We start from the raw sequence: 24,488 nt of genomic DNA, 5'->3' as shown, positions 1-24,488 counted from the left end.
TCTTTAGCATGAAAATGGTCAGCTTTCCTTAGTTCTGAGGCATAAACAAACTTTATTATTATTAAAGTCATTATTATTAATTCATTAAGCAAATTCATTAACATTCTGTGCAATGAGCGAAGGCGTCTCACTGAGACTGGCATGCATGCAATAATATTTACTCTGCACATGTTGATGTGAGGACCGGAGGGGCTTGTGGAATCATTACCCTGCATAGCAGCATTATCCCAGGAGGGGACAGCTCACCGCTTGGTCCCTCCATATTTCCCCGAGCCCTTTTGGGCTGTACTGCTTGATGTGCTGGTGCCCCCAGTGTGCATGGGGGTCTTCTTCTTTAGCAGAGGCTGCTTTGCTTTTTCCTGGAAGACTTTGCTGGGGTCCAGATTGTTTATGATGTGCTCTGCAGGCATCTCACTCTGAGCATCACCCTGCCAGATGAGCGGCTGGTACAGACACGTCCACTGCTGGAGATTAACAGATATACTGTTACACAACTGCGCAGATTGCTTCGGGATTACTGGTAAACCGGTTGGTGTATCTTAAGCATCCACTACACACTGAGTCGTATTTAAAGGCAGGTGGCAGTGTATAGAGTGTAGCATATTTTAGCTTATTTCAGTCATTGCTCCTGATTACAGTGGATATAAAAAGTGTACACACCCCTATTAATCTCTACATTTTTGTGATGTAAAAAAAAAATGAGATCACGATAAATTATTTCAAAACCTTCCCTTCCCCACCTTTAATGTGACCTAAAACCCGTACAAGTCAATTGAAAAACAAACAAATCTGTTAGGGGAAAAATTAAAAAACAGTATAATGAGCTGGTTGCATAAGTGTGCGCACCATTAAACTAATACTTTGTTGAAGCCCTTTACTTTGTTTTAATTACAGCATTCAGTCTTTTTGGGTGCACGTCTACCGTGAATTAAAATGATGCACCTTTTGCAGTGCATGTCAGAATGACATCAAATTGCTTGAAATGTTTTCATCTTTGGGGTGGTTCCTGTTTTAGTGGAACCGGTACTCACTGATGCTCAGAATTTAAGGCTGTATTGATCCCTCCAAACTCTGATTAGCCCCAAATAAACTTCAGCCATCCTAGTAGGATTTTACTCAGTTGCATCCTATAGCAAAAGCTGTGGTTTGCAGAGATCTTACAAAGCATCAAAGGGATCTCACTGTTGAAAGGTATCAGTCGGGGGAAGGGTACAAAAAAATTCCTTGGCGTTAGACACGCCATGGAACACAGTGAAGAACAGGATGTCCCCCCAAAATTGATGACTAGATCAAAACTGGTCAGGGAGGCTGCCAAGAGCCCAACAACAGCACTGAAGGAGCTGCATGAAATTCTGGCAAGTACTGGTTGTTTACTACAATCTCCCGTATTCTCCATATGCCTGGACTATGGGGTAGGGTCGCAAGACGGAAGCCTTCTCCTACAAAGAAAAACATCCAGGCCCGGCTAAATTTAGCAAAAAAATACATCAAGTCTTCCAAAAGCATGTAGGAAAATGTGTTATGGTCTGAGGAAACCATCCATCCAACTCATGAAACCAAATGTCCTATTCAGGGTCATGGGGGGGGGGGTCTGATGCCTATCCCAGAGACTATGGGCACAAGGCAGGGAACAACCCTGGACAGGGTGCCAACCCATTGCAGGGTAACACCCCCGTTGATGAAACCAAGGTTGAACTTTTTGGCAACAATTCCAAAAGGTAGGTTTGGTGCACATCACCAAAAGGACACCATAGCCATGGTGATGCATGGTAGTGGCAGGATCATGCTTTGGGGTTGATTTTCTTCAGCTGGAACTGGGGCTTTAGTCAAGGTGGAGGAGATCATGAACAGTTCCAAATTAATTTCATTCATATTGCTTAATTCATGCTGCTAAAAGTAAATTACGATATTTAGAAATGTTGGTCTTTATTCTGATTTTTCATTGCTTTTGAAGTTTAAATTAAGCTGTGCTTCTGACTGAAGTGGCTGAACTGATGTGTCAGCATAACAATCCACGTACTGTAGCCGATATTTCGGTGAATAGCACTAATAAGTAATTACAATCACATGCTAGGCAAAACGCTGTTACAGCTATTGGGAAATGAATATGGAGGATAATATGTGAATGAAATTACATGCAAGTACTTTTACTATGTATTATTTTGCTTTTTCAAGTGCATGTCAGAATTACATCAAATTACATTGTGCTTCTCATCTTTGGGGTGGTTCCTGTTTTAGTAGAACAGGTACTCACTGGTGCTTTAGGCTGTATCGATTCCTCCAAACACAAGTCTCAGAGTGAGAGGCATTGCTTACCTTCGACTGTGGGCTTGGTCCATATGGTGTAAAGGTGTACTGCCACTCCGGCAAGCCTAAGTGGCTGATCATGAGTCGGTAATAGGCCATAAAGGAGGACGTCAGGTAATACCAGTAACATGCACGGTCCAGGAACCACACCTCACAATGGTTAGCCAGAATACCTGGGAAAATCCACAGCATTGATTCCACACTTTACAGTTTACTTATTTCAGTTTAGCAGGCAGCCACTAGGGGCTGGATGGACAGAAAATTAGATGCTTATCCTCTGCTTGATCATCTCTGATGGCCTTTACAAAAACACAGGCTAGTATCTGTAAGATGCTTTATTCAATCTTCTTATTATATTCTTTTTATTCTATTGACTGGCACACAGAAAAGGAGCTGGTTACCTGGAGTGCAATTCTGGTAGACCAAGCAGACCTTCCCATTGCCGTTGCAAGGGTCCAGTTCGAAAATGCGGGTGCTGGAGTCAAAGCGGGGCAGCCTGGGTTTGTCCTCTGGCCCTGAGAGGGGAAATAAAAAATAAATACTAATGCCTGAAGGGAAGGATATAATTCCTTGCTTGCTGGACTTGTAAATAAGCAAATAAGTAATTCATAACAGAATTTATACACTCAGGGGTGTAATGATCCCGCAAATCCAGGGTTTGGTTCAGACCTTGATATGTGGGCTATGGTTTGGTTCATACTTGTTTTTATTTTATTTTTATTTATTTTTTTTTGGGGGGGGGGGGGGGGGTGGTTGAATAACAAAAAAAAATTGCTGGATTTATAATCACCATCGAAAAGAAGAACATTAATGAACACATTATATTGCCTTAACTCCACATAAAATAATTACGTAAACTAAAATAAACTTTTAAAAAATGTTACTGGATAATATCCATCTTGACCTAATGAAACTAGCCTAGCTTTTACCGTAAACATGATCACTCGATCGTGATTGGACCAAAATAGTCATGTGATACACATCAGTGCAATGTGTGATATTTACAAAATATACTGCTTGCCCTATCTTTTGAACAGTAATTTTGTGATTTACATGTGTTATAGTGTTAATTGTGAAATGAAACAAGAATTTTGTAACATTAGTAATGTAATAAGGCTGCATCCGCAGCAGCAGCTTGGGGGGGAGGGGGGATATCATGGTTCCAATATTCTAGAACCTCGATACAAGATTGTGAGTGTTTGTAACGCGGTTTTGGTCTTGGTTTCAGAACCGTTACACCACTAATTGCCCTACATCAGTGTTTCCCAATCTAATCCCTGGGAACCTAAGACAGTCCACATTTTTGCTCCCAGCCAATCTAAAACACTGACTACCTGGTATGGGTGTGTTGGGAGTTTGGAGGGAGCAAAAACATGGACTATCTGGGGTCCCCGAGGACTGGATTGGGAAACACCACTCTATATGTTTCTGGATGCTGTTGCGACTATATGACCAAATACAGTCGTTTTCTCTCCAACGGTAATACACCACTCCAGCATTTATATCTCTCAGACTGGGTGTTGTAGAGTCTTGATCCATAGTCATACAGAACACCCGTAAACTGTTAAGTTGCAATGCAAACAAACTGAAATATCTAAACATAATCCACATATATACATATATCTTGAACTGGTTCTGTCCAACACTGAACATGGTCTCTGAGGAATATTTTGCCAATGTTTTGCCAATCTTGTACAAGTCAAGCAAATCAAAAATAAAACGATTTCCCTCAGATATTCACTACTCACCCGCTGTTTCCTCTTCGCTGTCAAGATCAGCCAATGTGGGAGCGTTAGGGAGGGAGAAAACTGTAGACTGGCAGAGTGGGCACAGTCTAGCCACACTATTTATCACCATGGAGCCCAGAGTCACTGGTTCATCTGCAAGAAGTCAGACAGTCTAACATGATAGGAAACCTTAAGTTCGCCAAACAAGCATTCTTGTGTCTCCAATAATACACCATATGAGAGTGACAGAAGATGTATCATATATTAATTTTAGATAAGATGGATCTGGGGAGGAAGGGAAGGAAGAAAGGATATTTATTAAGTTATTTACTTCTTCCACACTTACTTTCTAGTTTGCAACTCCAGGACAGCGTGAAGCCATCTATAGTAAGATAAAAGTCTCTAAGGTCCTCAGGAAGAACACAGCAATTTTTCTGAAGTATAAAGTAAAAGACGTGAGAGAATATAGCAACACATTCACAGATGCCAAGATCCCGGGCTCCAAAACACAGACTTGGGGGTACCAACCTGTTCCCAGGAAAGAAGGCAGCGTCTTTCAGCAGGCGCCCTCTCCACAAAGCGCACATCCAACACCCCGGGAAGACTTTCTGGTTTTTTTCAGCCGGAGATTAATTCTCGTTAACCAAATATTTTTACAGCAAAAGAATACACTAGTCTTATTAGTTCACACGTTTGTTATTCTAAGTTCATTTTCCGCCACGGATTAAATTTACGATTATTTAATTATCCCAATTATCATGCAATTTAAATATGAAACAGTATATCATTTAGTTATATATTCTAAATGAATCGGTTCAGCTACTACATTATACTGTTCACAACATTCATAGTAAATAGCTAATGTTTACAAATTAAAAACATAGTCTAACACAAAAATTATACCTGATGTTTATGGTACTGTCTCTATTAAATGGTAACAGAAATAGGAAAGCCGCTAGATTGTGAATTTCTACAATCAATGACTTACCAAGGACTCGTGTAATACCGAGTGTCAGTCTTTCAGCAAACCCTTTAAACCCTCGTATATCAGTATTTTCCTCCATAATTATATGGAATTAACTGAACCATTTGACTCTATCTTTTGATTATTGCGTAACACTTATCTAGGCATAGCAACCAGGATACATATAGATGACGAGTGCAGGGAAATGTAGTTTATACATGATCGAAAACTACACTTCCCAAATATTCTAGTCGAGAGAGGACATTTCTAGCCAATCAGATCCTGAAATGTTTTCCGTTAACGAATCAAATCATGTTAGAGAGGCGGTGCTACATGTTCCGCACACCGCTTGGCTCGATGGGAGTGGCGGTTGTTTCAATATGGCGGATGTAACCGGTTGGAATCGTAACGGTGAGATTTTCTGGATTAGGGATAGTATCCTTTTCAGTTGTAGACTGTGATAAATAATTGTAATCGCCAATAGTGCTGTTACGAATTTATTATGTATTAGCAATGACAGAACCTGGCTGTATAGCATCTACTCAATAAGTGATTAGCTTGCTATCAAGTCAACTGTAATGGATGAGAAGTAGCAAGCTCTGACAATTTGCACAGGTTTAAGAAACTTTATAAAACTTTGCGTTTTATGTAGAATGACATCCTGACACGGCTTACTTATCAATAAATGCAGTGAATTTATCTCTGTATTGTATGCTTTATTTTGTTTTTGCTATTTATGGTATATTTCTTTATTGATTGGTAGTGATAGAGGCAGAAAAAAAATCTTAAAATAATAATCTTAAAGGAATATATTTCCTTTGATGTAATGAAGAGAATACTAATCGGTTTAACTTTGTAGAATTTCGACCCCTATTGCGATGCTTTTATGTGTACAAACGTGACACCTGACATGTCCTTAAGAAGGAAATTCATAGCGTCAGACGAAGATCAGCCCATGGTATTCGTACCTGGTGAGTGATAAGTAAAACGATAAAACATTGAACTGTTTACATGTTATATTTTCATCGTTTGTGCATGTGTAAAGTCCGAATATTCAAAATACAATTCTTGAATATTTTTAGCCACAAGGGGGCAGTCACGTAATTTGAGTGTGCCTGCCAAATAAAACAGGCAAAAGTTTTGTCATACTTCACCAACCACTTTTTCTTTTTTTCAAACCCAGAAACACTTTATATTTTTCTTTTTACTTCTCTTTTGTATTCCTTGACCTGCTACTATGATGTATATATGTATCATAGGTGTGAGCAGAGAAAGGATTATGGGAATGAAGGAGGGATCAGGGTGTGGTCTTGACAGAAAGGGCAAGATGAAACCAAACAAAGTGGACAGAAATGCAGTAGCTGGCAGCAGTGCAAAGAGGAAGCTCTGCGTGGCCCCTGACCACAAGGCTAAGGGCTCCCCTGTCTATGCTACTGCCTCAGCGATGGCCGCGGTCCGGTCTCCAGCTGACAGGCGTTTTCTACCCTCTGCTGTCCCCAGTACCGAGCTGGTAAGTGTAATCTTCATTGGTGTCTGGACTGGATCAGTGCACAGTGCAGTGCTGACAATGTGTTCATGTGTGTTTATTGATTACAGTTATTATTGCTTTGATTTATGTGTTTTTGATACATTGCCTACAACTTCAAGTGATTTGCAGGCTTGTCACTATAATATGTCTTGTCATTGATATTGTCCTAATGTTTTGTGTAATTCTGATAGATGTGTGGTGCTTGCTTCTGTTTTCTATATTACAGCTCCAAATGAGAATTCCGCCATAAAAAAATAACTGTGGTCTTAATGTGACTTTTTATTATTCATAACAACAGTCAGGTCACTATTCAGTGGGCTTTTCAAAGGGTGACAGGCTGTTTCTTTAAAATAACTGGCCTCCTCCTCTTGTTTTTTTTTTTTTTTTGCAGGCTGAAGCAGACCAAGCCAAGAGCCGCGCTTGTCTCAAGGACCTCTGCCCTGAAGACAAGCGCCGTATTGCCAACCTCATCCAGGAGCTGGCAAGGTGACGCTTCAGTCTCAGAGGGCTACAGCGGGACGTGATTGTAAACTGGGCTTGGATGTTCTTGCATATGGCCCTTGTCTACACATGCTAAGCATGTTCCAGGGGATGTTGTATGTTTAAAGCATGGGTGTCCTCTCCGCAGGGTGACTGAGGAGAAGGACGAGACAATGCAGAGGCTTCACGATGAACAAGAATCTTTTGAGATGAAGATCCAACAGCTTGAGGAACAGAACCAACTCATTGTCCAGGAACGCCAAAGTATCCTTCTCTGTCATACAGGGTAACCATGCTAAGGTCATGCTAACTGCCTAACTCTGGTCTTCTGCCTGCTTTTGAAACACTGATTTGTGCTTGTGCCATAGTTTTAGAGTAATTGAGTTGTTTTGCGTGCAAGTTACAATTGTGGGAAAACTGAAAATGACTTAAAAAATTCACAAAAACTAAAATATTGGTACCTAGGTTGATATTGCTGCACTTGTCACAATGGTACCAGTATCCATCACAGGCATACATTAACAGTTAAATATATATTCCATTACTGAATGTTTCTCATAGTGGTACATGTATTCATCACACTGTTTGCAGCGACAGCTGGGTGAAATTAATGATTGGAAACGTATGGAATAATGTGATTTCGTATTCTGCACACCTCTTGTACAGATGGTACGGAAGTACATTCATAACTGTAACATATCTAGGAGAGGGCCGGCCAGAATAATGGAAACACCTAAAAATATATTCTCAAGCACCTAATAAGGAGTTTGACTTCCCTTTGCATTCAGAACAGCTTCAGTCCTTGAAATCTTGATCTGTATTTATTGGGATATTGGAACATTATTTAAAAACAAAAGCCTGCAGTTCTTTGAGGGATTAATGAGGTGGGTATATGCTCTGTTCTCCGTGCTTTAGAACTTGCAGTGAAGGTTCAGAGGTGTTTTGGTCTGGTGAATGGGAGGGTGACGGACAGTGCTTGGTTACTTCCTGGTTTCCATGAAACCGGTTTTCAGTTTTAAGCAGTGTATGTGGGATCATTATCATCATGGAATATGGAAGGTTCCTGATGGAACAGTGACTGCATCATCACCCTGTCCCACATAAAGGCCTTGTGTTCCTTGGCTGTTTTATGGTTGTGCAGAGCAATCATCAGAATTAATGACACTAATGAGATGACTGCCCATAGCATTATGGACACCCCTGCAAGTTCGCTTTCTCCAAACCTCAATCTGTCTGCATGTATGTGAAAGATGACTCATCAAATCATATTACTGTTTCCCTATTGCTCATGACTTTGTCCTCTCCGCACCCGACTTTTGTGCGTTGGTTTCAGATTCAAGTGGTTTCCGAATGGCGGCTGAGGGATAAATTCTAGCTTTGTGAAGCTCTCAATGATTGACTTTTACTGACTATGGGTCACAGAGGTCCTGATTCAGTTTTATGCTAATTTTGTGGCTTTATTTATTTTCTTTCATACGTTTTATAAAACAGACAGTTTTCATTAGCATTGCATATGGACTGAAAAAGAGCTCGGGAACCTTTATAAGGAAGCATATATATTAGGTTTGTGCGTTTCCATTACTGAGGCCGATGCGATATGCATCTCGATGCATTGCCAATGATCTGATACATTAAAGATACATATGAAGCAGCTACTGATGCAATATATATGATTCACCCCTATTGTGATGCAGTGCAATTCGATGCGATGCAAAATAATATGATGCCGTGCAACTTAATATGGTACAGAAACAGATTAGAGAAGGGGAATCAATCTTAATATAAAATTATTGGTCATAAAATAGTGATCACATTTGTATAATAATTATACTTGTATATTTAATACATTAATATATACTAATAATTATATATTAATAAATGAGATTTTACAAATGCAAACATGTTAGAAACAATGCATCCTGAATCCTCCCAATATCATATCCAGTGCACACTTTCCTAATTGGGACGATCACATCGTTAGCTTTTATGCCGGTACACCAATTCTTACCTTCCTGAAAATATGTGTAATAAAGTAAATATCTGGTTCCTTGCTTGGGGGAAGGCAAAATGTGTTTTAAAGAAAAAGCAGATGCTTGTCCCGAGTATCTTCCACTCCTTGTGACACTAGGGGGCAGTGTTTTTCTTTCTTTTTTTTCTCTTAGGAACACAAAGCTGACCTGTGAAGGCTAGATGCCTTGAGGTAATGGTATTTGGTTATTTATTTATTTTTTTGTAAATTGGCCATAGGTTCTGGATTCAGGAAGATTTTTCTGAATTCACTGTCGTGATCTCTTGACCGTTTTGCTTAGTGTTAAGGTTTACCATGAATGGTTTTACTTTAGGTTTCTGTAAACCGGTGCTTTATACCCAGAATTATGAAGGATAAAGTATATTTTAAAGTCCTTGGTTCTTTACATCTGTTTGTGTGGTTGGTTTTAAATCGACAGTGTAATGTGAAGTATGCCCTATTCTTCCAAAACAGCTGCCAAAACAAACATTTTCATATATTAATAAGCATATACTGGGAATTGACTGATAATCCATATATCAGTCAGTTCCCAATATATGTAGTTTATAATTGTAGTTTAAAAAAAATCTAAACTTTCCAAAAACATTTCACTGTTTCCTGCCGAGGTCCAACTCATTTTTTGTGGATTCATTTTGATTCAGGGGATCCGTCAGTCATAATTGACTGTCCATTTACTGAAACACAGGAGAAATTGCAGCCAGATAATTACACAATTGGTATCAAAGCTCAAATTATGAATTCTCAACTCAAATGCACTTAAGTTCTGAACTTGGTATTTGTGTGAAACTTTTAAAATCTATTACATTTGATAAATCATATGAAAGGACCCTTTGGAGATGATGATGAAAGCTGTGTTGTCTTTAAAGTACAGAAAGTCATAACACACCTTTGAGATGAGTATTGAGTATGGTTTTTAAAGGTTATGGGGACACCAAAGGCAAACAGCTTTAAAGATTCCTGTAAAGAAGGCCTATAATTTCTTAACAATAAGTTCCATCTTATCTACAGAGATTGGGGTTATCTGGGGGATGAATCTATCAGTCTTTATAAAATCATTATTTTTGTTCTGCATCGAGCAATAGTGTGAATTTACGCGCAGGATTAAATTTTGGTTATCTGTCCTGCACGTGGCATTCCGCGACAAACTTCAGAGCTGCTCTGTTGCTGTGTGCTGAGAGTTATTGCAATGATATTGCATCGTTAAAGCTTTGCATTGCAGCTTCTAGTTTACAGATGCTAATATAAAACAGTGAAATAGCAGAATGGTTAATAATACATCAAGAAGCATTTAACATCTACAGCACAAGTCTGACTCTTCACTCGATAGATGTGAGGCCAAGTCTAGATTAAATAATTTTATTCCACTTATTTCATTTTCATTATTTTGTAAAATTATTGTAAATGTATTACTTGAAGGTTGTCTGTAATTTATTAGTCATTGATCCTAAAGCTTAACCTTTTCATTGAAGAACATTCAAACTGTAGTGTTCATCCCTACATCATCCCTACATCATCCCTACATCATCCCTACATCATCCCTACATCATCCTATCACATGCCACTTCACACCAGTGGTTATATTCCGCCTGAACCCCAATTTCAAGCCCCATATGGTTTTTCATAGCTTTGTCCAAGCAGCATTAAAATATTCTTTTTGTGTGTCTTTATTCCTCCATGGATTAGATTTCATTACTTCTTGGTCTACTGACAGAGAATTGAATCACGTTGACAATTCCTGTCATGGAATTGTGAGTGCAAGTTCTGATTTTTGGTATTTTTGGATGGAGTGGAAGGTATCTCTCGCTTCCTCCTGATGTAAGGTTCCTGTAACCCTCTGACTGGCCCACTTCCAGGGAAATGCCAGTTGGTGTGGTACTGGAAGAATGTAATCTTTTACAGTCCAGTTGTTCCAGATCACGACGTTATGTAAATCTTCACATTAATGTTCATTTATATTTGTGCTTGATGTGTCTGAATTGTCTTGTCTGCATAAATATATAGTGTATTTTATGCAAGGTTTTGGTTTACAGTATTGGTCAAGATCTTTAATTGGATACATTCAGGTTAATTAGACATCATGGGTTTGCAAGTGCTGTTTGTGGTGACTGGTTCTGTGCCCAGTCTTTTGGAATTGGCTGATTCTTTGCGCTTCTGGAAGATTCTTATCCGCTGCTTCCTGATTGTCTGGGTCAAGTGAGTGTCAGGAACAATCTGCAAAGTGTTTTTCCCCCCAAAGGGACATCACTGTGTCCTCCTCCTGAAAGGTCATACGCTGTAATGCATTTGTCTTGTAAGAACGAACTTCAGGATGTGTTATTTGCCATTTGGGGAGTTTCTCTGGGTCAACCGGAAGAAGTCAAAGAGGCTGATGTCATGAACAGCACTAATACCTTCAGGTTTGAATCCTGCTCTTCCTCTGTACCTTTTCCCTGTTTGTGGCTGCAAGACGTTCTTGTAAATTGGTTCCTAAATCCTCAGGCCTCCCGTACGAGGTGTGCCGTGCCTCATGTCCCAGGTTTCTCGGAAAGCTTCCAGATCATCATGAACATGGTGGATGGTGCCAGGTTTTGTCTAGCGTGTGCTGGATTGTCTGCTTGCAGATTTCTGACGTGGCGCCTCCGTATCCGTCTCCTTAACTTGCGATCCAGGCCTGCAGCAGCAGTATCGCGAGTGTCAGGAGCTGCTGTCACTCTACCAGCAGTATCTGTCCCAACAGCATGAGACGCTCAGCCAGTCATGCTCCCAGCGCAAGGTGAGCTCTGCTTCCATTCACTTTCTGGGGCCATTAGTTGCTCCAATGCTGCCTTTTTGTTTGACAGGCTGATCTTTTAGTTCAGATTTCAAGTTTTATTGTCACTTGTTTGGAGGAGCACAGTGGAATTCTTATGCTATACTTGCGGGGTAGGTGACAGATGCATGGAGAAGACAATAAACAAACAACAAATAGGTGACGCTGTGGGGATGAGGATGTGCAAATAAGCACGAATGTAATAAAGAACTGGTCATTTCTCTGGATGTATATTTCAAAGTGAGAAATGTGCTGTATTTTATAGGCCAAGAACAAGCTATAAATGCATTAGAATCAGTTGCATTAATCCATACTTTGCCTATAAAAGAGCAGAGAGTATGTGAGTCATTAGTATTGCAGAAGTCTCGTTTTCTGCTAGTTGCTGTACAACACAAAATGCGTATTTTCGTTTAGTTAAATTTTAGATTTTTTTTTATATCTTCTTGTGGGCCTGACCGTTGTCGTGTAGATTAAACGCGGTCACACTGTAGCTCTAAAGTGAAAAACAAAAACCATGAAATTCCTTCACGTGAATTAACCTCGAGAGAAACACAGGAGGCGTGGAAGGTCTCTGCTCCTGCTGAGGCCGAGGCGGCCGGGAGGCGGCAGCTAAAGAAGCGGCCCCTGCGCTTAATCAGCGTCCTGTCAGCCTGCTGTTAGCCCATGCTAATGACACAGGTGCTCAGGGCCACGCAGTGCTGCAGTGACTGGAGGAGGACACTGAGTGGCTAATGGCCTGGCTTGCTGTTAATGTTAATGATGATACATGTGTTTTCCGGGGGAGCTCTGGGCACTGGGGGCTTCCTGTGTACAGCAGTCAGCGACCGCCGGCCATAAGCCGCTCGTCACAAAGCCTCGTTCTTTATTTATTTATTTATTTATTTATTTATTTATTTTCCTCTCCTCTGTGTGGGCACAAGTTTGTTTCGGTGGCTGCACTGTTGATGACTCAAGCCTGCACTGAGATACACTCCCCGTGGTGGAGCTGTGGAATGCCAGCAGTGATTTGTACTCATCCAGTCCTTTGTTAGCCTCGATCTGTGACTCTTCAGCCTGATGATTCTGTCTGTACTCATCGACTCTGGCCATGGCTGATCGGTGTCCTGCTGTCTCTCTTCTGCCTCTCATCTGGCCCTGCTTCCCTTAGCTTCTGCATGGCGATTGATTGTTGGTGATGTTCATGGTCTCTGATTTGAATATCTTATAGCATTTTAAATATACCAATCCTTTTTTTTTTTGTGAATTTTAGATTTGCTAGGATTAATTTTTTATCCATACCATACCGCTCATTTAATTTATTCAAAGATAAAAACTAAGTGATTTTTTTGTTTTTTATTATTCATTATTATTATATTACATTATTTGCATAGAGGGCTCTGTTATTCAGATTAATTCCTGCTTTCCTCATTTCTGCTGTTGTGTTTTCTGAACAGAGGAAGGTTGCTGCAGTTCTGCTTATAGGCTGCAGTTACCCAGGTATCTTGCTTTGGGCCAGACTTGCTGCCCTGCAGTATCGGTTGGCAGTGGACAGGTCCTCTTCATGCACTGCATCCTTTAATGCCCTGCAGTCTCTACTCATTCAGTCAATATCTCGGTGTCTTCTATGCAGTTAATGCGCCATTGTTGGTGTTTTTCTGTTTTTCTTTTCAATGTTTACAAAATGTATTAAGTAGAATCTGTTTCATCATTAAGAGTTATAATGTGAAATATGGCGGGTGAATGGATGGTGGCTGATGGCTGGGGCTTCATGCACTGGTACCTTTTAAAGAGCTGGATGTTTTACTGGAGTGGTTTGAAACATCCTCCATTACAGATCTGCTCCACATGACTGCAGACTCCACTTCCTTTAACCTCTTCAGCAGGTGAGCACTGATGAATATATTCCTTCCGGTCCACGGAGAACAGCTGGGCATGACCGCTCCTACTTGGGCCTCTCTAACCATGAAGCAGTAAGAGGAGAAGGACAGAGAAGCTCCTGGACTGACACTCCCACCCAGCACCTGACCAGTAACTACCAGCCCAGTGACCCAGCTGAGAGAGCATCCCAATTCACTGGCCCTCAAGGAGTAAGACAAGGACCTCAGCATCCAGGAGCCTTCAAGTGTGCAGGGTCTGTCACTGTGGACTCTGCCTGCAGGAGCACCAAAGAGATGTGCGGTTCTTTCTGTTCTCCCCGTGAGATGAGTCCCAGGATAGAGGACGGTGGGCCGAGCTCGGGTGAGGTGGTGGCCACGGCACCCCCTGCTGGCCAGGAAGACTGGAACGAGAGGAGGAACCGTCTGCTGCTGCAGAAGATGGAGCTGGAGGTGGAGCGTGAGCGTCTTCAGGCTCGCTTAGCTCAGCAGGAAGATCGCTTACTCCAACAGAACCAGCGGCTGCGTCAGTCTCGCCTGGAGCACAGCAGGTAAGTGCATGTTTGTTACCTCACCGCGGCTACGAGGATGACTCTGTCAGTAACCTCTACTCTCGCCGTACCCCAGGTTGCCAGATGTGCCAGTGGGGGGATCCGACAGTATCTCGAATGGGCTGGAGCTGCACAAGCAAAACACCTCACGCGGGTAAGATGGGGGGCATGTCTGCATGCTGTCACGCCTTTTCACAAACTACATTTCTGAGCACAGCTGTCCTACACCACTTGTTATGTCTAGCAAACACAAACAGCCAGTTCTGTTATGAACATGTTTTAGTCGAAGAAACAGAAGAATACTTCTGTTCTTTAGTATTGTGTCAGGAACAGCAAGAGGAGGGTTTTGGTGTCGAAGCCTCTGTGTGTAACCCGGCGCGTCCGATCTGTGCCTGATGCCTGGCTCCTGTCCACACATGCTCAGTGGTGCTGGCGTCTGGGCTTCTCTCTCCAGCTTAGTGAAGAAGTCAGCTCTCTGACAGGCTGTCATTGCTTCATGTCGCCCAGCACTTGATTAATGCTCCGCTCTGGCATAATTAGGAGGAATTAAAGGTGTTTAAAATGAGTTTTCTCCCTGAAGGAATCTTGCCTGACAAAGCAGTGCTGAATAATTCAGTCTCTTCAGCCTGTGAGCTGCTGGGCTTTTAGCTGTGGGGGTTTATCTGGGGGGTCCTTTCACTGGAATACCAGGCTTCAGTGTAGCTATGAGGAATTAGATGGGGATGAAGGAAAAGGGGGGGTGCAGTATGGTGGTAAGCCAAGGTAATGGGCCTCCTCCTCTGTCCTGGTGATCTGTCCCACTCTGCAGAGTTAGCACCTCGGCGGGGGGAATCAGAGCGGACAGTGTGTGTGGACATTTTTACGATTATTTCATGGGAGGCCTTGCTCTGTGTTTGCAGTGATTTGAGCTGTCAGACGGATGTGCGGGTTCTGTCTGTTGGCACAGCGGGGCAGCCAGCCACTGACAAAGGCTCCATGTCCCACCCTTCGGACCAGTCTCTGCATTCGGGGGGTAAGTACAGTGCGGCGTGACAAGCCATACATATTACTCTGCTGTAACTGGCCTTTTAATTGACGTTGAAGCATGTGCAGATCCTAAGACTTGCACTGCAGATTTACTTTACTCCTGTCCTTCTGGATTCATAGCTGCTGTTCCATTTCAAGAAAATGATCATGAAACAGTTCCTGAGAACTGTACAACAGCTAGAAACAAAAATATAAGAATGCTGTACAAAGAGCCCAGAGCATCTGATTAATTTTCAGTGAAACTGAATGCACTGAAACTGAGTAGTTTTCATACAGTGTCTGCCATGTTTCCTGTAATGGGAATTTATGTAAACATTGATTGATGGAAGTCATTCAGGAGTGCGTATGCTGGTTGTTGAGATCAGGAAAATAATGATGTTTGCCTGGTGCATAAATTTAATGCTCCAGGGTTTTGTTCTGATTTAACATGAATCAGAACAAAACTGTAATATACTGATGTCAGAGGTTGATTCACTCCAGGAAACAATTCGTTTTCATCTGTGTATACTCTCCTCCACTGTGTTCTTGGGATTTCCTCCCTTTTCTGCTTGTAATTCCCCTTTAAATGAGTCACGCAGTAATGCAGTGTCTTATGGGATGTTCAGGGGCCGTGACCCTGCCCACTAAGCCTGCCGCCTCCCCTGTGGTGTCCAGTGTCCAGCTCCAGCCTGGTCCTTCTGCAGTGGATAAGACCCCCCGCCGCTGGTAAGCACCCGCTATTCCTGTTCTGGCCTCACTCTGCAAATCGCCGGTCCGGGTTAAGATATTGATCAGAGCTGCCGCCTAAATCAACGCTTGCCCTTCATTGCACTGGTACCAACAGGGCTTTGCACCTTGTTGTGATAGTGCCTATTGTAGAATACTGAACAACCATGAAATGTGGAATCATTGCTATGCCAAAAAGCGTTCCCCGTTATGTTAGAGATGCCTCCCATTCTGCTCGGAGAGCTGTGCATGCTGTACATGCTGTATTTTGCTGTGTTTATGTACCTGAAGGCTCTGCTGCTCGGTGATTAGCATTGTTACTTCACTTGAGTTTGAAGGCCATCCATAAGCTGCATTAAAAAGTTCTCTTTCTTTGTAACATGGATGAAACTCTAAACCAGGGCTCTTCAAACCTGGACCTCGATTCCAAATCCAGGCCTTGTTTTCAGTTCTCCCATGTAGTTTGTTTAATGATGACTGATTCTGATTGGTCAGAGGCTTCACACCTGACTGACAGGTAAAGGAAGTCTGGAAAACCAGCAGTGCTCGGACCTTGAGGACCGTGATTTGAATAACTCTGCTCTAAACTCTGTTCCCTCTTCTATACTGTAGTGAGTCATCAACTGGTCCCTAAAATAGGATTTTATTAAGTACTCTTCTGAGGTAATACCTAGTGAAATCTAGTGCCTGCCTCACTCCAGCCATTGTAGTTCTCGTTTAAGTACATTTAGTATTTCAAGCAGATCGACAAAGTGCGTAATCTGCCACAGGTGTGTTACTGTGTGCAGCCGACTCATTTTCTCCTTTCTTCGGTCATGAAAGACGCTAGTGCCTGTGAAAGAGGGGAAAATGAGGGATAAAGAGGCGTGAATGCGGCAGTGGGGCCGTCTGACGGGGCCAGTGGGGGCTCTGCTCTGGAGCTGCCTGGTAGCCTCACGGTGTCATTAACTGCCGATTCGAGTCCAGTGGCTGTAATTGAATAGACCTCTTTGCTTGTGGGGGAGACGAGGCCGAATCCCTCCTCCAGTGATGAGGATGAATCATAATCTGCTGCGTGTCTCTCTGAAAGAAAGGCAAAGGTAATGTATTACCCATTTCCCCTTGAAGAGCACAGGTAATTACTGTAAGAGTGAGGTGTCTGCAATGCAGTGTCTCTCTTTACTCTGCAGTACTTTTTCTCTTGTGATTTTCTGGATTGAGTATTAGAAAACATTACTTTTGAATTTTGCAGCATTTTATTATTCTACAACAGTTTTAAATGTCATTTTGGTTTAAATGTAGGGAAAAAATAAGTTTGAGTAAAAAAAATAATAATAATAATTCCGTTACAAGCAGTTGATGCATTTTCCCAAACTGGAAGCAGTTGACTTGCCTGGATCTGGCCCAGTATTCTGGGTTTCCCATACGTGTGTTACCTTTTACCATTTTCTGTCCGGCTGTAAGATACAAGCCGAGTACAGTGATGTGTTTCTCAGCAGATTGCTGTACTGTCCCTGCACTTGCGCCCCCTTGTGGCTATAAATGGAAAAGGCCCTCAAAGGCTAATTACCACCCAGGCCTTGGCTGCACGGCTCTAGCTGAGAATACCAGCCACACAACGTGGTTCCCTCTAACAAGCACTGAAGAAATTCCATTTATGTATCGGTGTGTGATTAATATCAGATTGTGGTTTACAGTGGTCCAGTGCTGCATTATTCATCACGGGGGGGTTGGAGGATCATTGCAGCGTGTCATTTTAAAGGGCTTCTTCACAGCAGATGCTGGAAGGCCAAGCAGGCTGGCAAAGGCTGGTCTGGGTTTCTGGGAGAGAACGAGCTCTTCCAGTCACTGGCTGGTCATTTTGGAATTTTTAATATTAATAAATGTATCATTTCGTCCTTCTCCACCCCTGAGCAGGGTAACTGCTAAAGGCAGCGTTCCATAGGTCTGCTGGATACTGGGTGCGTGCGTACACACACACACACACACACACACACACACACACACACACACACACAGAGGGCATCCTCAGAAGTGACAAATATAAAAGTTGGTCTTCCTATCTAAATGGGGACCGTCCATTCATTTCTATGGGAAAAACCATAATCCCAATTACGACACCCTTAACCTCTACCCATCCCTAACCTTAACCATAAGTAACCAACCCAAATACAAGACTTTTGGCATTTTTACTTTTTTGATTGCATTCACAGATTTTTATAAAACTGAGGTTATCCAAATGGGGACCTCAAAAGATGTCCCCAAAAGTAGGGAAATTTCAGTTTTTACTGCACTTTGGGGACAATTTGGTCCTCAAATGTGATCTATGCAAACACACACACACACGCACGCACGCACGCACGCACACACACACACACACACACACACACACACGGCATCCTCAGAAGTGACAAATATAACAATGTGTTTTTATAGGGATTGACTTATGCTAGGCAGACTTTATACATAGTGCTTGCTACAGCTACAGTCAGAATGGCAGCTGCTATAGTGTAGGAATGGACATTTCTGACAGAATTGCTCATTTTGCCAGTTATTATTCTAACAGTATTCGATTAATGCCACATCCCAGACACACATGGAGAAATATGTGTGGAGTATGGGACAAAATATCGCATTTTGTATGGAAATCAATATTACTTGTTGCAAAATTAGAATGTAAAATGTTAAAAACTGAATAAATAACATTGAAACAAATTAAACTGAAGCATGAACTCAACTGCAGTATGCAGTGGCATACTAATGTTTAACAGTATGTGCCTTGGGCAGTTATGGCGAATGCCGATATCTTTATTTTTAAAATCACAATCCAAACTCTGTAATCCTAATACTTGGTTGGCTGTTTATGAGGGTAGTCTGTTATATACACTACCAGTTATAAGTTTTTTCCACACACTGAGATTTTCTACATTTGCATGTTACTCACTGAACATTTACTAAAAATACACTCAATATTCTTTTCTAACAAATACAGTATGTTCACCATTTGAGTACCTTTATTGGCAAGAAAATGTCACATCTTTGATTCATCAAAGTAACCTCCTCTAGCTGTTATAACAGCAGCGAAAATGAGGCATTCTTTCTACAAGGGACATTAAGTCCTGCTCTATTTCATGGGATGAAACGGTGAACTAGTGCATTTAAAGTTAAAGGACAGCCTAGGATTTGACTATGCCATTACCAACAACCAGTTAATAGGATGTCAGACCTGCCCTGTTACATACTCTTTCCATGTTATAAAGGAAACATGTTTTATTTGTCTTATATTTTCATTTATAGTTGTCCACTCAACTTTCCAATGCTTAACAAGAATAAAAAATCTGCAGTTTATAAAATAAAACCTGAGTTTTGACTGGTGTAAATCTGAATTCTGTAATCGTAATACTTCTCTGGTTTATAGCCTACTTAATTTATTTCCTTGCAAAATGAGATTCTCATTGCTGCAAAAGATAACTTTTAAAAGTAGCCTTACAGCTAACGCTACATGATACTGGAAAAATTTACATTGCATTATTTGAAGTCTTTGCAATAAATATTATGGTTGTTATAAAAAAATTGAGTTGAAAATTTATCTAAAATAAACTAGTGCAAATACTGTACAGAGCTCATACAAAAACAGCATAGGTAAACTTGTTTACAGTTTATTTGTTCTTATTAAAGAATGAACAAATCACAGCTAATTATACAGTGGATAAATATCACATTTTATTCTTATACTTATTTGATATTAAGATTTTTGTTCAATATTATGTGCATTCTCAAATATTTGAATGTTTGACAATGCTGACTCATTCCTACAATATAACACATGGTTCAGTTGTCTTATTCGTGTATTCTCAAGTTTTCTCTAAGGCTGTTATCGTGAAGGGCAGCTTAACCACATGCAAGTGAACATTATGGGATTATGGTTTTCATCCCTTTTGCTTTGTTTTAATAGTCATCTTCACCTTATTTGATGTCAGATTTTTCTCCATAAGTTTACAAACTTAAGTGACTAGTCAATAGGAAAAAATAAATGTTTTGAGAATTAAAACCAGTAGATATCATAGCTTTTTGTTGGCCTTTTGCTTCAACGGAACCTTCTGGTAATTAGAAAATCCTGTTGCGGTCAGTGCAGATTTTGAGGAAACTGACATGGTCACTGAAATTTCATATTACTGTTTGGGCTGTAAATTAAAAGGTCGTCCAGGACTTACACGTACAACCAGAAAGAATAACTAAACCACTAAACACAGGAGAGACCACTGCTTTTCATATGGTGGTGTGCATGCAAATCAGTATTTAAGAAACGCTATACATGAATGTGCTTTGGCCTCTTTATCCCAGTAATCACTGCCACTATTTAATGAGAGAGGTGCTTTCTGAAGGTCTCTGGATTTCCCTTATAATGTAATATTAAGCAAAAAATAAATGCAACAAAATACAGTCTGTGTCCTTAGTTAAAGGATTACCTTTGTGAGCGTTGTTATGATGCCGTATAATAAACATGGATTTAGATGTAGCGTTTAGCTTTTTGAGTTGCTCAGGATGTCTCCTTGCAGGTCCCCGTGAGATGCCATCTAACCCTGAGGTCAGTGATTGCTGAACTGAGCACATGAGAGAGTAATGCCTGGCACATAAAGAGGGCAGTGTCTGTCTAAGCAATCCTGTCTCATGGCCACTCAAACCCAAACCACGAGGAGAGCCCTAAACACCCTGGCTAAATGTTTTCCTGCCAGGGCCATCAGTATTCTTCCTCCCATAATCTCCCCCGGTGTGAACTCCCCCACTCAAATTGTGGACCCCTTGTCTTGTTATAGATTCCAGCTCCCTGTAGGAGATGAATTATTCATATTGGCTGTGTCATCTGGTGATGGATGGCTGTTTGAGAGGGCTGTCTGTTAAATAAATCAACAAATAAAAATGCAAATGTTCAAATTTCAGAAAGCGAGCCAGACTGAAGCCCCTCCCATCCGCACTGATACTGCCATGCAAAGATAGATTTGCTTTGTTTAATTTTTGGTGCTTACTGCCTTTTGCACCTATATTTGTCGTTTGGTGATGCTGTTTTGTCCTGATTTGTTACATCGTTTTCTTCACCTCTATCGATAACCCTGTACTGAGTAAATGATTTTTTGAAAATTGGGCCGTTTTACCGGAATAAAGGGGGAAATATCTTTTCTTTTTTTTTTTGTATACACATCAATCTTATTTTCAGATCTTTGTTTTGGGGGGAGACATAATGCGGTAGCAGGTATGTTAGTTTGCCTGCCTCTGCATTCATGTGTTCATATTATCTCTGGAAGTCCTTTATATATTCATACCCTGCATCACCGGCAATTCAGGAATGCAAAATGCAAATGAGCCCTGCTTAAAATGAGCAGGGAGTTGTGTTAGCAACATCAGAGCGGCACGACTGTGGAGTTCATGTTTTAAATCTGAAACATGCTTGTCCGTCTGTGTACTTACTGAATAATTTATCATGGAGCTAGACTGCTGGTTTGAATCTTTATTAGCTTTCTCTTACTATTCATTTATTTATTCATTCTCTTTTTATTCATGCATATTTCCACAGGACGGCCTGTAAGTAAGTTCTGTGTGTTCCACTGCACCTGTAATCCAGGGCTGGTGTATTTCTGCAGTTGATAATGGATACATCTGCAATTTGCAGTTATTTATTTAGCAGATGTCTTTGCTGCAAAGAGACATACAAACGAGGAGAGGTCAGAAGGCAGGATCATCCCCAGAGGGCTTTGCTCCAGGGCCCAACAGATCCCTAACTAACCCGCTAAGTTACACCCGCAGAAGACATGAACATCTATTCCTCATTCAGGAGCATGTGCTCATTCTGCTGCTGGTGCTCCTTAGTCTTCACATGTCCATCATTTTGTTCTCTGCCATCAAATAGTACAATAGTTAAACTGAGCAAAGGCCCCAGAAAGCATTGCAAATCAAAGCTAGTGCGTATTATGGACTATTATGCGATGAATGTAAGATTGTCTGAATGTAGTGTTGTGTATTGTGTGACAGATAGATATGTTGATGGCGATCATGAAAGGCTTCTCAATATAATATAACATTTTGGGGTTTTACCTCTACATGTAGCAGGTATGGACTGTGTTTGCATTAGAAGGGGTCGTTGGTCTTAAATCCACAACCACAATTTATTCTGCTATGGTGAAAATACTTATTCAGAGGCTTGTGCTCATTCTGCTGTTAGTGCTCCATAGTCTTCACAAGTCCATCCATTGTTCTCTGCCATCAAAAAATGGATTAAAAGTCAATTCCTCTCTTCCTCCATGGAGAAGTCCGATCCAGCCTGCGCTACCGCCCAGCCGCCCAGCAGGGATCTATCCCTGAGGTCACAGACCTGGTTAACATTCCACCTCTTGCTCTCATTCTAGTTCAAATTGGCTCCCTTTGCATGTCAAGGATCTGATTCTCCCAAAGCCAATTTAAAAGAATTCATCATGTAATCTACAGGCATTTCATCTGGCTACGATGTGTCTAACTAAATATGCCGACGTGCTTTCTGTATTTCTTTATAATGTGAATTTGAGTGATAAACTGAAGCTAGATTTTTTTTATACTGCAGCTCACCACACATCACACAGCCTTGCAGTTTGGACTCCTCCCTGATTGAATTGCTGGAAGTGATCAGCCCCATCTCTGGCAGGGACCGCAGCGGGTACCTTACCCAGCAGCATCTGAAGCAGCCTTCCATGGCCTGTCGAGTGCGCGGTGTGCCTGCCTCGGCTTCGTTTGCCCCTCCTCGACCTCCACAGCACAGCATGCAGGAGGACCCAGAGGAGAGTCAGCTTCTGGAGGAGATCTTCTTTATCTGTTAACACAAAAAAATGCTCCCACCCCTCGTCACAGTGAACAGCTGCTGCTTGTCTGCTACGCAGATACTGTCAGCCTAACCCTGAAGCTTCACGCTGCCTGCAGATGTGCCGGAGACTTTTGAACTGATCACCTACATGTATTGGCTTGTGTCCTTATTTTCAGCTTTGTCGTTTATCAGGGAAAAATAATGAGCAGTCCAAGCATTTACTCTAAACGTATGTACGCGTTTTGTGTACGTGCTTCTCATTAATTGAAAATCGCTGGGTCTTCTGAAGATGGTATCAGTGAATTATGTTTGTGCTCTTTTTGGTTACCTTGAAATAGTTTTTGATGGCTTTTCTTGTTACCTAAAACTTTATCATTAAACTTGTTTTTATTCATGTTTTTTTAATACTGAATATAATATGAAACATCCCAGAGAGTTAAATGATAATTTCCTTCAATTTGAGCGAGTAAAACCATTAATATAGTAATTGTGTAGCCTGCTATGTAGGTGCCAGATTTCATGCGTTTCCTGGCTATTTGTATAATGACCAGCTTGTGTAATCTTGTGTCAGGATGCGGTATTCCGAGACTCCTCGCTTCCGCATCACTCAAGCTCTTAATTATTTAATTGGTTGAATTATGATAAATTAAAGCAAGCAACTACATTGTCAGTTCATATGAGGTATTTTGTTTAGAAACACCGAGAAAAAAATCTGCACATTAAGACTATAGGGATCATGTACACAAGCCCTGTGGTATGTTTTGTCATATTACAGTTTATGATGTACGATTACAAAGCAAGTAATAGCTACACGTGGTATCTCTAGTAAAGATGTCATTCAGTACAGCTTTCACATGGAGGATCCTCAGAATTTCAGTTTCTCATAATCCTTAAATCCTTAACACTGTCTGATCAGGTGGAAAAAGAATCTGTCACTAAGTACCTAATTGAATTAACTGAGGATTTCAAAGAACAATTGGAGAAGCACACTGCAATGGAGAAGCACACTGAAATGGAATGTTGCTAACAGATCTATGGACATTATGATCATTCTGTTGTAAGGCAGTCAAACCCCATTATTAAATCTAAAATATCTCTTGAAAAGTAGACTAGTTACTAAACTGGGAGAAGCAGTTAAGACTGATTTGCCATACTGTAATTCATAGACTTCTATATGTACACTATATTGCCAAAAGTATTGGGATAGCCATCCAAATCATTGAATTCAGGTGTTCCAATCACATCCATAGCCACAGGTGTATAAAATTAAGCACCTAGGCATGCAGACTGCTTTTACAAACGAAAGAATGGGTCTCTCTCACGAGCTCAGTGAATTCAAGCGTGGTACCATGATAGGATGCAACCTGTGCAATAAGTCCAATTGAAATTTCCTCGCTACTAAATATTCCACGGTCAACTGTTAGTGGTATTTTAACAAAGTGGAAGCAATTGGGAACAACAGCAGCTCAGCCATGAAGTGGTAGGCCACGTAAAATCACAGAGCGGGGACAACGCATGCTGAGGCACACAGTGTGCAGAAGCTGCCAACTGTCTGCAGAGTCAATAGCTACAGACCTCCAAACTTCATGTGGCCTTCAGAAATGCAAAGCTTAGGATGCAGTGGTGTAAAGCACGGCGCCACTGCACTCTACAGCAGTGGAAACATGTTCTCTGGAGTGACGAATCGCGCTTCTCTGTCTGGCAATCAGATGGACGAGTCTG

The 24,488-nt window shown here is 41.3% G+C and overlaps 2 protein-coding genes across 5 annotated transcripts; one reads left to right on the top strand and one right to left on the bottom strand.

Annotated features, from left to right (window-relative positions):
* Positions 1-32: 32 nt before the first annotated feature.
* Positions 33-5,163, bottom strand: tpgs2 (tubulin polyglutamylase complex subunit 2). Its single transcript, XM_023811654.2, has 7 exons — positions 5,023-5,163; positions 4,563-4,642; positions 4,381-4,468; positions 4,056-4,187; positions 2,709-2,822; positions 2,317-2,480; positions 33-464 (listed from the first exon to the last, which is right to left on the bottom strand). The coding sequence occupies exons 1-7, from the start codon at positions 5,096-5,098 to the stop codon at positions 243-245; spliced, it is 876 nt and encodes a 291-aa protein (XP_023667422.1). The 5' UTR covers positions 5,099-5,163; the 3' UTR covers positions 33-242.
* An 88-nt stretch (positions 5,164-5,251) lies between these two features.
* Positions 5,252-23,439, top strand: kiaa1328 (KIAA1328 ortholog). 4 transcript variants are annotated; one of them, XM_023811651.2, is made up of 12 exons: positions 5,252-5,433; positions 5,934-5,969; positions 6,258-6,508; positions 6,918-7,012; positions 7,155-7,270; positions 11,684-11,787; positions 13,683-13,889; positions 14,004-14,227; positions 14,304-14,381; positions 15,127-15,239; positions 15,859-15,958; positions 22,530-23,439. In XM_023811651.2, exons 1-12 carry the CDS (start codon positions 5,286-5,288, stop codon positions 22,780-22,782), a joined length of 1,725 nt encoding a protein of 574 aa, XP_023667419.2. In that variant the 5' UTR covers positions 5,252-5,285; the 3' UTR covers positions 22,783-23,439. The 4 variants fall into 4 exon arrangements, with proteins under 4 accessions (XP_023667419.2, XP_023667418.2, XP_023667417.2 ...); XM_023811650.2 differs by having other exon boundaries at positions 5,252-5,409; positions 5,858-5,969; positions 13,683-14,227; XM_023811649.2 differs by having other exon boundaries at positions 13,686-14,227.
* Positions 23,440-24,488: the final 1,049 nt, after the last annotated feature.

Source organism: Paramormyrops kingsleyae, chromosome 7, assembly GCF_048594095.1.
Source record: "Paramormyrops kingsleyae isolate MSU_618 chromosome 7, PKINGS_0.4, whole genome shotgun sequence".
NCBI lineage: Eukaryota > Metazoa > Chordata > Actinopteri > Osteoglossiformes > Mormyridae > Paramormyrops > Paramormyrops kingsleyae.
The sequence above is the reverse complement of the archived record's forward strand: the minus strand, read 5'-3'. Positions and strand labels throughout refer to the sequence as shown.